The sequence below is a fragment of the Monopterus albus genome, unplaced genomic scaffold (genome assembly GCF_001952655.1).
Source record: "Monopterus albus unplaced genomic scaffold, M_albus_1.0 scaffold39.1, whole genome shotgun sequence".
Taxonomy (NCBI): Eukaryota; Metazoa; Chordata; class Actinopteri; order Synbranchiformes; family Synbranchidae; genus Monopterus; species Monopterus albus.
The window spans coordinates 1,891,565-1,903,061 of record NW_018127919.1 but is presented as its reverse complement, the minus strand read 5'-3'; the positions used below and the strand labels follow the sequence as shown (position 1 = coordinate 1,903,061).

Genomic DNA, 11,497 nt, shown 5'->3' with positions numbered 1-11,497 from the left:
AGAGAGGCGGAGGGAGTGCTTTACCGCAGTATCACTAGATTTCTGCACCACTCATCAAAACTCTGCGGCATGCAGACAAGAGCCGGGGGGGAGGGCAGTTCCTAGGTCTGTGCTCAGTGTAGGACCAGTGCGTTTTTCCCGTTGCTAAATCGGTTACTTCAAACTCCATTCTTTTGTACGTTTTAAGTTCAAGTATACCTCTTTAATTGCCTCTCTTCTTCCTATAGACGCGCTACTACATAAGGGCTCTCTCTGTCCTTCTCCGGTGTGTGGCCCATTGTTTCAACCCGGCGCCCATTGCATTACAGTGCTTTTATTAGAGCTCCGAACTTTGGTGACAAAATGGCAAAGGCTGGGGAAAAAGGCGGCTGGAAGGAGTTTGTATGGAACCCGAGGACCAGGGAGTTTCTGGGCAGGACGGCGAGCAGCTGGGGTAAGTACTATCCAGCTACAGCAATGCAGCAAACATGGTCCCTAGGCTTTAAGCCTTTCCTCAAGGAATCAGACGTCCTCAGAAACCATTATGTATAGGTATGATATAAATTGTGCCCCGACGTAATGTGTTTTGTGTTGATTATATTCCCTGGATGTTCAGATAATGAGATGGCTGTCGCTGTCCATAGTCTGATGCTGAAATGTGAATGCGGCAGCGCTCCTGTGGAAGCCGGCAGAAAAAAGCAGCCATCCTGCCTGCTTTCCTTCATTATTTATTAATTGGTGCTTTCCCTGCGCAGTGCGCTCGACATAGGGGTGGCGACATATGGTCTTATTCTGGATATGAAATCGACACATTAAGGCTCCATTGCTGAAACAGGTTCCAGTCTGTTGCAAAGCGCAGCTCCTCTCTGTGGAGCGCGTCAGACGGGCGAACTTTAACGAGCCTTCTGCTGCTTTCTAGGGAGATGGTTCTCTGAAGTTAAGTACAATTCGGCTTGTCTGGCTATAGCTTTATCCAGTGAGTGTTCATCACATCGTTCATTTTCAAAATCGGGTTGGATTTTAAAGATGCAGCATTGCCGTACAATAGATACTGTGCGCCTTCCTGCAGTGCAGCCAGTCGGTGGCCATTTAAAAGATAAATGAAATGCGAGGGCTCTGTTCTAATGACACTGGAGCATTTTAATCTGGGTAAAGCTGAGGGCCAAATGCTATTTGTGTTACCTCCAACCCAGCCCCTCCCACCCTGTGTAAATCACTGAGGGATATAATCCTAATCTAATGTGTTCACCATCTGATGGGGGAAGGTTTCAGTTCAGGATGTTCTAACGATGTAAAGCACATTCAGGAATTTAGATTAGTTCTGATCTTTTCTCTGGGGACATCACCTCAATGACAATGCTGAAGTTTAGTATCTGTGTTTGCAATGATGCTGAAGTTGTTTTACTTGCAAAGCGTTCTGGTGATTGTTTTCCATGAATGAACACTGTGTTATTAGTGTAGAGTTTTCAGTCACTGACTGTGGCTTCCTTTTACTGGAGTCCTCCCACAGCGTACAACTTAATCCAGCTCAGTGCGTCCCAGGCACTTTGAGGTTTGGTGGCCTTTTTAAGATGTGCTCTCTCAGGCTTGTTAATTAGACTATTTCTGTAGTTAGCCATTACATGTAGGTCTGCTAAACTTGGCATATCGCCTTCGCACTTCCTTTCCATCGATGCATACACTGTATATTCAGTACTTACACTTTTTGACTGTGTGGCTTTGTCTGCAGTCCATCCATTTTCTAAACCCATTTATCTCAACATGCACCAAGAACGCAGCAAGCAAACCCCCTAGTCAGGTTTCCCATCCCTTTAATATACCAATCACACTTGTTTTTAAGCAGCAGAATATACATTCAGAGCATTTGATCAAAGGCACGTTCAAGGAGGAAACACAGTACACTTTTTTGTGTCTTGCTTTGTGTAAAAAACTATGAAAATAACCTTGATAAAGCAGAATAGTCCTGCAATTGTGAAGTTACATTGCCACCAGCTGACAGGCAAACATGGTCAAATAACTGCTTCTATTTAAAATAGGACTAATTAACTGTTCTGTACCTCCCACTTCCATAAACAACAAAAGGCTCCAGCATGTGAAAAGAACCTTAAAAGGCCAAAAGGGAACACAATCATGCTGCAGTTCATTCTGTAAGATTGCACACTGTATGCAAGATAATAATTAGTTTGACAGAAGATGTGCAGCTCAACGCTATAGCCATTCTCTTTCCAGACCTTTTCATTTTTAGTTCAGAGGTCTGTTTGATACCAGTTTACAAAGCATGTCCTCCTAATTAATTCTAAATGAAAAGAGACACCTCCCGTCATTATCGCTGAAGAAAGAACAGGATGCTGAACCATGGCGCCCTGTCCTTTTGTTCTTTGCTTTCAACTGTCATCTGTGAGCAGAGCCAGGGTGTAAGGGAGACACTTCACTGTCCATCATCAGAAAGCATTGAGAGAGCAGACTGTGAACCTAGGGGGAAAGCCACCCTGCACACTCGACCCTTCACGCACGTGTCCACCCAGTGTCCCCTGGGTGGTGTCATATTTGTAGTTAATATAAGATCCCCTCTGGATGACAGAGAAAAACACGTAAACACTTTGTACAGCCACATGCCAGCTCTGATGCTTTTCTCGCTGTAGTGCCTCTGGCTCAGTCCAGGGCCTGGAGCCTGATCTGTATATATTTAATGACTCAGCTTGGGTCTTTTCCATGCTAAAGGTGGCATCCAGACTGAAATCGTACTCAGTCATTTACTCCTTTCACCTCAGATTCCAGTAATTCAAGGAACAATTGGATGGAACACATACACACACTAGCTCAAATTCATCCAGTTGGCACTCTATGAATTCCCCCCATGGAGTGGCTCATGTTTGACATTTTGCGCTGGACTCTAAGCTTGGCTGTGTGGGGAGGCAGATGCCATGTTGGCCCTGCTGACAAAGCCAGTGAGCTTCATGCTGGGGGCTCTCCAGAGGCACATGGTCAGGACACTCTGCTGCTACCCAACACTGTCCTCAGGTGTTGAGGCTTAAACTAGGGGATATGATATAGAAAATGCTACTCATGTTTCCCTGCTTTCTGTGTAAGCATGAATGACTCAGAAGAGACCAAACAGCGGCTTCAAAAGTATCTTATGATTCCAAACAGGAGACGTCAGTGGGTTACTGGGTTGACTGACACTCTTTTCAGAGATTTTTCATTTTGATGTTTTAGAGAAACAAGGAGGTTAATTGATTAATGAATCACCAGAAAATGAACCAGGAACTGTTTTAAGTTTGATTTGAGTTTTAATTTGCCATTTATCAATTAAAAGTTCTAAATATTCAGTGGCTTCAGCTTCTCAAATGTGAGAATCAGATTTTCATCTTATACATTTAATCATTTTTGGACTACTGGAGAGAACAAGCAATATAAAGATGCATCCATGAGCTCTGGGAAATTGTGTTGGTGTAAACCATTAATCTCATCTCATCTCATTTTCTATACCGCTTAGTCCCAAATGGGCCAATCCCAGCCGGCATTGGGCGAAAGGCAGGGTACACCCTGGACAGGTCGCCGGTCCATCGCAGGGCGTAAACCATTAATCAAAAAGAAAAATTTTAAAAAACGTATGGATTTATCAGTAGTCCTACCTTCTGTCTAATGTTATGTTATCACTATTCATGAAATAATTCTACTCCATGGTGGCCTGTAGTCTCCCAACCCTGTGGCCTTATCTCCAGGGGGCTCTTGTTCTCCCTCCTCCTGCATCTCCTTCTGCCATCATTCCCCCTCTTCTGTAGACATGGCAACTATGTGTATAATGAAACTGGCTAGACACCAGCTGCTCAGCCCTGGTTTAATTCCCACTGTTTCAGGTTTGAGGACTGACCACAGTTCTGTCTCAGTCAAGTGGATGCAGGCAAGAACATCAGGAAAGCAAGCATTAAGATGGTTTACATTTTGGCCATTAATTAATGAAAGCAACTTAAATTTAAACCATGGTGTGTTATCATTGATATAAAATAATAATAATGACTATTATAAATTATATTGTGGATACATATTTAAAAGAGAGTTGTTCATGTGTGAGAAAAAGGGAAGCAGATGTTGCAGAGTTTAATGAGCATTAACTGGCCTCCTGTGTACATGTCAAACCAGACAGCAAAAATCAAAGTTTTTTATGCATTACGGTAATTATGAAATGGCCCACACTTACTTACTTAGTTGCAGACGTTAGTCTGATAGTAGCCTTCATGCATAAATAAAGAGCCTTTCATCGCAGTGCACAGCCATAGCAGCTCAACAAGTGTAATGTGAGACACACGTCTGGGTGCAGCAGTCACCGCATTACATAAGATGGTATTGGTAATGCATAATCTGCATCTAACTCATGCCTCTTTCAAGCAAGCAACGTGTAAACATACGTAATATTACATGACTGAGAAACTTTCCACATCTCATTCCTCATCTGTAGTGCATGTTACTGATGTCATGCTTTGTATCGTTGCATCAAAGGTGATCACAGGGGAAGGGGAGTTGTTCGCTGTACGTCCTTGGCAGTAGTTCATGTAAATTAGAAAATGCCTGTTTTTATAACACTTCATCTCAATCAGTTATTGTACATTACATTGCAGTGTTATACAGTGTATATGCTGCTAACTACTGTAGGGTTTAAAAATGAATAGGGCTAAAATTAATTTATTTGAAGTTAAAGTGAAATGAAGGCTTTGTCTCTAAGCTACAAACTGTTAACCTAGTATGTCAACATATATATTAGAAAATGATTATATATATATGAAGTATAAATTAGCTAACCTTTTGAGGAACAACAACTATGACTGTTTGAGTTTTGCAGGGGCATTAGCTAGCTTAGCTACTGAAAGGCATTAAGTAGCTACTCAGCTACCTAGGCATAGTTAACTACTACAAAATATGAATATATTGAGCCATACTATGTACCACTCAGGATATGTGAGACACATGTATTTCTGGCATGTTTTTCAGTAGGGTTAGGGTTATCTGTGAAGTGTGAAATTAAGTAATTCACATTTGCTTGACTTGTGTTTGCATCATTCATCTTTTAATCCAACTCTCTCCTCTTTCTTTTCTGTAGGTCTTATCCTTCTCTTCTATCTAGTTTTCTACATCTTCCTGGCTGGCTTGTTTGCACTCACCATGTATGTCATGCTGCAGACCTTGGATGACCACAAGCCAACCTGGCAGGACAGGCTCGCCACACCAGGTGCAGTGACTAATGACACAAACTGCATGAAGTTTGCAGACTGTGCTGCACTGTCCTGAATTCATTGCTGTCTCTCTGTCACTCACAGGCATGGTGATTAGACCCAAAGGAAGTGAGACCATTGACATTGTTTATTCAATCCAGAAAACTGAGACCTGGGACACATACATTCAGATTCTGGACAAGTTCCTGTTACGTAAGTCTGGCTCTGGGCCGCTCTTACTGTGACTCAAAAAGCTCACTGCTGTGGATTATCCAGTGATCAGAATGAATTGTTTTTACCCAACAAGAGATAAGTCCTTTGCAGTCAGCAGGTAGGAGATTGCATTGCTCTAGGGTTTTAGCTGAATCATAAGCCCCTATAAACAAAATAAACCCCGGCCCTCCTCTGCTCTGCAGCCTACAACGACTCCATCCAGGCCCAGAAAAATGACGAGTGCACCCCCGACCAGTACTTTGTGCAGGAGGACAGCGGTGATGTGAGGAACAACCCGAAGCGCTCCTGTCAGTTCAACCGCAGCTCTCTTTATAACTGTTCCGGATTAGACAACAGTCGCTATGGATACGAGGATGGCAAGCCATGCATCATCATCAAGATGAATCGGGTATGAAAGAGGAGGAGGGAGGGGAAGTAGATGCTGTTGCTAGGAGACATGGAGTGACTGAGATAATTAGACTGGTTGTGAATGAGGACAGTATTATACCAGTAAAGGAAAAAATATATTAAGATTTATGTTGTTTTCTGTCACATTTTTAAAGATTATTTTCAAGAGTGAAATGAGATAATACTGGAATAATACTGGAAACGTGTTGCCTCTCTTTTTCACCAGGTGATTGGGTTGCGACCAGGAAACAATGGACAGGCTCCATATGTCACCTGTGGTGCAAAGGTAAACCCTGTTTGTCTTTTACAATGAAGTACTTAACATAACTATCTAGATTTCAGACCATTCATAGCCATGGTACCTCACTCTCATCTACAGCCTGCAACACATCTCTATTTTCCTTTAATGTTTGTATTGGTTCCACTATCATATTTCCACTGTGTTACATGCCATTTTGTCATTGACACCTCCTGTGAGTGTTGCTGGTCTCTTGATTTTTCTGTTGTGTTCCTTTAATATGCCCACTCTCAGAGGTACAAAATTGGTAAAGATGAATGGGTAAGAGGAGGACAAACCCTGTGTTCGTAGAGTTTAAATTAGATGTGCATATTCATAGCAGTAGTGAAGAGTGTAGTTGTATATGCATCGAGATGAGGTGTTTTGCATTGAACAGACTGCTGCAGTACAGTAGGTAGCAGGCATGCTGGGAAATGAGATATAAAGAAGGAGATTAACCTCTTTGTCTGCAACATACAGTGTATGTGAAGGGATTTTTCATACCGTAACTCTTTATGTGATTTCTCCCCCTCAGAGAGAAGACTCTAACAAAATTGGAGAGCTGGTGTACTACCCTCCAAATGGCACTTTCAATCTAATGTACTACCCTTACTATGGCAAGAAAGCTCAGGTGAGATTGTTCATTAAATCAAAACAGAGGAACTTAAACACCACTGTTAGCAGCTGGATTTGTGAACTTGTATTCTGCATTTCCAGATAGTGTAACAGACAGTAGGGATGGAACGATATTTGTAATTTTGCGATATCACAATAGAAAAATATTTCGATAATGTCATGGGATTATGATGCTATCTACATGTGGTTATTTTGTAAGTTTCACGGTGTGCTTGCAGAATTTGAAACTGACATAATGGATCATTGAGTTTTAGAGCTATAGTGTGGCAGTAAGCATTTAATTTTTCCCGTTTCAAGAAATTACAAGCGGAAAGGCAATTGACAAATGCTGAACAATTTGCAAATACTGCCAGACAAAGGCAATACTAGCCCTGTTTAGGAGTGAGACAGTCCTGGATATATCTCGCAGAAAGTTGGAACACGAGTGTGCACATCACTTTAACTGGTCTAGTAGCCTCCTCAGAACCTGACCGCCGGTCGGCACAGCCACCGAACAGAGAAATCTAAACCTGTCTAGGGGGAAATAAACCGCTGATGTTCCACTGCAAGTGTGACTTGTTTTATTTACAAGATCCAGGTACTGCAATAATATTTTATCTCATAAAAAGACTGCTACTGACTGTTGCGTTATTTTTTTAGGTACATTATTTTTAAAAAAGCTGATTTATTATTTAGTAAAGGATCTTTTTTTAATATCGTGATAAATATTGTATCATGGCAATATCATGCCACAAGTTTTTGGTATCGTTACATCCCTAGTAAACACTGCTTCCCATGTTTAAATATGTCACTGTTTTCACAGGTGAACTATTCTCAGCCTTTGGTTGCCGTCAAGTTCCTTAACATTACTTTCAATGAAGATGTCAATATCGAGTGCAAGATCAACGCCAACAATATTCCTGCCGGAAGTGAAAGAGACAAGTTTGCTGGAAGAGTGTCTTTCAAGCTGAGAATCAACTCCAACTAGGTTTTCCTCTCCTGAACACGGCTTTCTTCGTTCTCTGCAGCATTGCACATACACAGAAACAAATCACAGTTTTCACACCCTATGTAGGATTTGATAATCATCCAGGTAGGTTATGAGAGGAGTCAAGAATAAAAGGGTGATAATCCTGTCATTATTCTGTCTGTGGGCTATGGGACAAATTCTTTTGTGTTAATTAGTTTGAGGTGACATCTATTTATACTGCATGACAAACTAGGGGATCTAAAGGATGTGAAGATGTTTTCAGAGTTTGCAAGAATCAGCAACATCACCACTTTACTGTTACTCCCCTCCTGCTGCCTCCTTTTAGAGTATCCCTCTATACATAAATATACATTAATTACCAAATACAAAATACAGTATACAGTATCTATACGGCATCGTAACCTTATAACAGTAAGTCTGTTTTGTTGCACTTAAAAGAATAATCCAGTAGACTCGTGTTTATCTTGATGGGTGGATGCAGAGGTGAAGTCATTTTGCATGTGTGTGTGTGTTGTCTTTAGTGTGCTATGAGGGCAGGAGGCCCCCATGTCCCACCTCTCCGCAAAGTGTGAAACAAGGTTATGATAAACCACTGACCACCAGGAGGGACCACACTGTAATCTTCTAAAGCTTGTGCACAGCAAGTACGCATTTCAAACAACATGGAGGGAGATGGATGTTTTGAAAAAAGCAGGAGTTACAGTCAAGGTCAAAAGCTTTAAGAGCGCGTGTTTATGTGGTTGTGTGTGTGTTCTGTTCACTATTCCCATCTCATACTGTAGGTCGGGAAATTGCATGCAATGTGCAATATTCATTAAGTGGTGTACCTTATGAATATTTTAGTCCAATCTTCAGATGAGAACATTTCTGTGATATTCACCCTGGTTGATTGACCTGGCAGCATCTTAGAAAACAGATGGGTATTGTTGGGTTGCGAGAAAATGGTTGAATCAGTGATGCCAAATGAACTATAAGATCAGATGGTACATGATCAGTCATGCCTCAAATAACAACAAAAACAAAAACAGGACTCCCTCCCCACCCCCAGTACTCCCAGTCACATAGTGGCTAATCAAAAATTTGGCTCCCAGACTATGCTTACTATCTAAATCTGAGTATCACATGAAAACAGCAAAAATTACCCTCCTGCGTGTCTCAGTTTTTAATCAAATAAAAAATACTTTGTTTTTTATGTGTTGCATCTATTTCATGTATATCAGAAATAGATGCCATTTTCATATTTTGTATTGATTTGCACTGGAAGTGCGCTTTTTTGCTGGGGTTTTTTTATTATTTAATTTTTTGTGAAGCTGTTTTAATCTACAGTATGTACAGTTTTGGAGAAGAAGGGTGTAGAAAGTTTGTGTCTGTTCCCTTTGTTTCATTCATTCATTCATTCATTCATTCATTTTCTACCGCTTAGTCCCTGAATGGGGTCACGGGGGGGGCCGGAGCCAATCCCGGCCGGCAATCGGGCGAAGGCGGGGTACAACCTGGACGCCAATCCACGCCAATCCATTGCAGGGTTTGTTTCATTTATGCTTATAATCATCCTCTAAAATTGTTCATCTGGGAGATGAAAATGTTTGGTTTACATCTTCTGTAAGAAGTGACTAGAGTCTTGATTATGTGAATGTTAGTGCATCAGTGTTGTTTTATGGGCCTGTGGGAAATGATCAAAACTGGAGACTTGCTTCCACATAGAACAGGATATTTTTCTATTTAATTAGTTTTTTGTTGTAGTATTCTGCACTGTTTTAGAAATTAGGCTGAACGCCATTGTGACTACTGAATAGTTTGAAGAACCTCTTTAAAAATCATAAATTATCCCTGAGTTTGATGCTAGAGCTGTTTACTTAACATGCATTCATTGTGCAGTATGGGCACACAAAATTGGAAGAAACACCTGCAGATATTGGCTGTAGAAATCTGTGGAGTCACACTTTTAAACTCGGACGCATTAGCTTGGCACAGCTACAAAATTGGACCAATGTGACTGTGATCCTGCCATGCCATCACAGCAAATGTGGATACACAAGCATCTGTTCACTGACATTAAGGTCTGGCTCAACTCCACAGCTTAATTTCTCTCACAGCAGTGTATATCTCAGTATGCTCACAAATATCTCACAGTGGTCTAAAGAGGACCCATTATCAAATCCAGGCTTGACAAAGAAAGAAAGGACAGTTGGGTTTAACCTGATTATCTGATCTATAGCTGAGGGGTTATTCATAGAGAAGGATTTGCCCAAACGTTCATCAGTCATTTGCTTTTTGTGACTGTCCGCTGACACTGGCATTCCTACAACCTTTACTTAATTTCTCTAGAACCTCTTAATCTTTTCGGTTAATCCAGAGCAGGCATGCTGAGCGTCTTTACTCCACTCTGTTGCTCCTCTTTTTTGGGTCAAAATGCTTATTTCACTGTCATTGTCTTCGATGTTGGTAAAACAAGGTTTATTGATTTTGCATTTTTTCAAAGAATTCAGTCCTATTTCTGCCCCGTTATTATTCAGTTCAGTGAATCGCAACACAGAATATAAAATGTTTTCTTTATCACACGTCCTCAGCAGCACCTCATACAGAGAGATACATACAGAGATACGCTAGGATCCAGGTGGAGGGCAATACTGTAGACCCAGTGTTATTGTAAAACGTACTCTTAAGTAATAACAATACGCACAAAAGGAACATCTGTCACTATATATAACAGTGCCTCCTGGTGGACAGACTGTGTTGTTCCCCAGTGTCAGAATGTTAGTTCTTATCTCCATTTATCATTTTATTTTCCTGTGATAATTTAGAGGTCCTCAAAAAGCAATATATTTATTTCATGTGTGGCTGTATGATATATTTTTTTGAAAGGATGAAACTAAAATCGGTGTAACATGTATCATCAAGAGCAAAGAATCAAAATGAAAAGAACATACAGTACAGATATTGCAATCAGTCGATTTAGCCAAAGTCTATTACTACGATGAAAACATATAAAGAATGTTGTTTTGTTTATAAAAGAGTATTTTTATTGCTATTTTGTTGTAAAAAGGAGAAAATATATTAGCTTGTTATGAGCTACCTGGTAGGTTTTCATCATTTAGTTCAGTCAGTGGCAAAATGTTAACAGCTTGGTTAGAAAAGTTTTTGTTGTAATGTAGAAAGATCTGACTTATTTCTTGTAAAGCTTGCAGTGAAAGTTCTCTGAACACTGGAGTCTACTGATTATTATTATTATTATTATTATAACTATGTCAGAATAAAGGCACAGTCCATGAAAGTAAATTGATATTATGGTAAATGGATCAGAATGAGCAGTGCTTTCAGAGGACTTCACGTGCAAAACCTTCAGGATGTTTTCAGAATGAAACTACAACAGGGTCCAAAGCAAATGTCAGAGAAAGTCAACAATTCATGTTTCAAATAAGGAATAACTTCACCAGTCCTTATTACTCTCATCTTATCCCCTCATTTTACATCATAATATTGCCTCAGATTGTGGTGCGAGGACAGTTCAGTAAGGAAACCATGGAATTTGTTAGAATACTCTACCCCAAATCAACAATAATTCTATCTTTATTTTTTGCTCTTACTGTGTATATATTTTTTGCTCATGTTTACTGCAAACCATGATAGAGAAATAAATAAATGTCATTTAAGGGAACTCAACTTAACTGTCTTGTCAGTCCTCTTTCATGTGGTGTTTGGCATCTTCATAGGAAGAGGGAAGAGATTCATTATGCATGGACAGACACTAGGATTAGCTTGGAATAGATGTAATGTTCATCCTTTCATTGTCTTATTATTAAC

General features: G+C 40.4%; 1 protein-coding gene across 2 annotated transcripts; it reads left to right on the top strand.

Moving 5' to 3' along the window:
- The first annotated feature begins 9 nt into the window (after positions 1–9).
- On the top strand, positions 10–9,150 carry atp1b2b (ATPase Na+/K+ transporting subunit beta 2b). 2 transcript variants are annotated; one of them, XM_020599008.1, is made up of 8 exons: positions 10–105; positions 228–433; positions 5,078–5,206; positions 5,295–5,402; positions 5,606–5,811; positions 6,037–6,096; positions 6,623–6,718; positions 7,526–9,150. In XM_020599008.1, exons 2-8 carry the CDS (start codon positions 343–345, stop codon positions 7,688–7,690), a joined length of 855 nt encoding a protein of 284 aa, XP_020454664.1. In that variant the 5' UTR covers positions 10–105; positions 228–342; the 3' UTR covers positions 7,691–9,150. The 2 variants fall into 2 exon arrangements, with proteins under 2 accessions (XP_020454664.1, XP_020454663.1); XM_020599007.1 differs by having other exon boundaries at positions 26–433.
- The last annotated feature ends 2,347 nt before the right edge of the window (positions 9,151–11,497 follow it).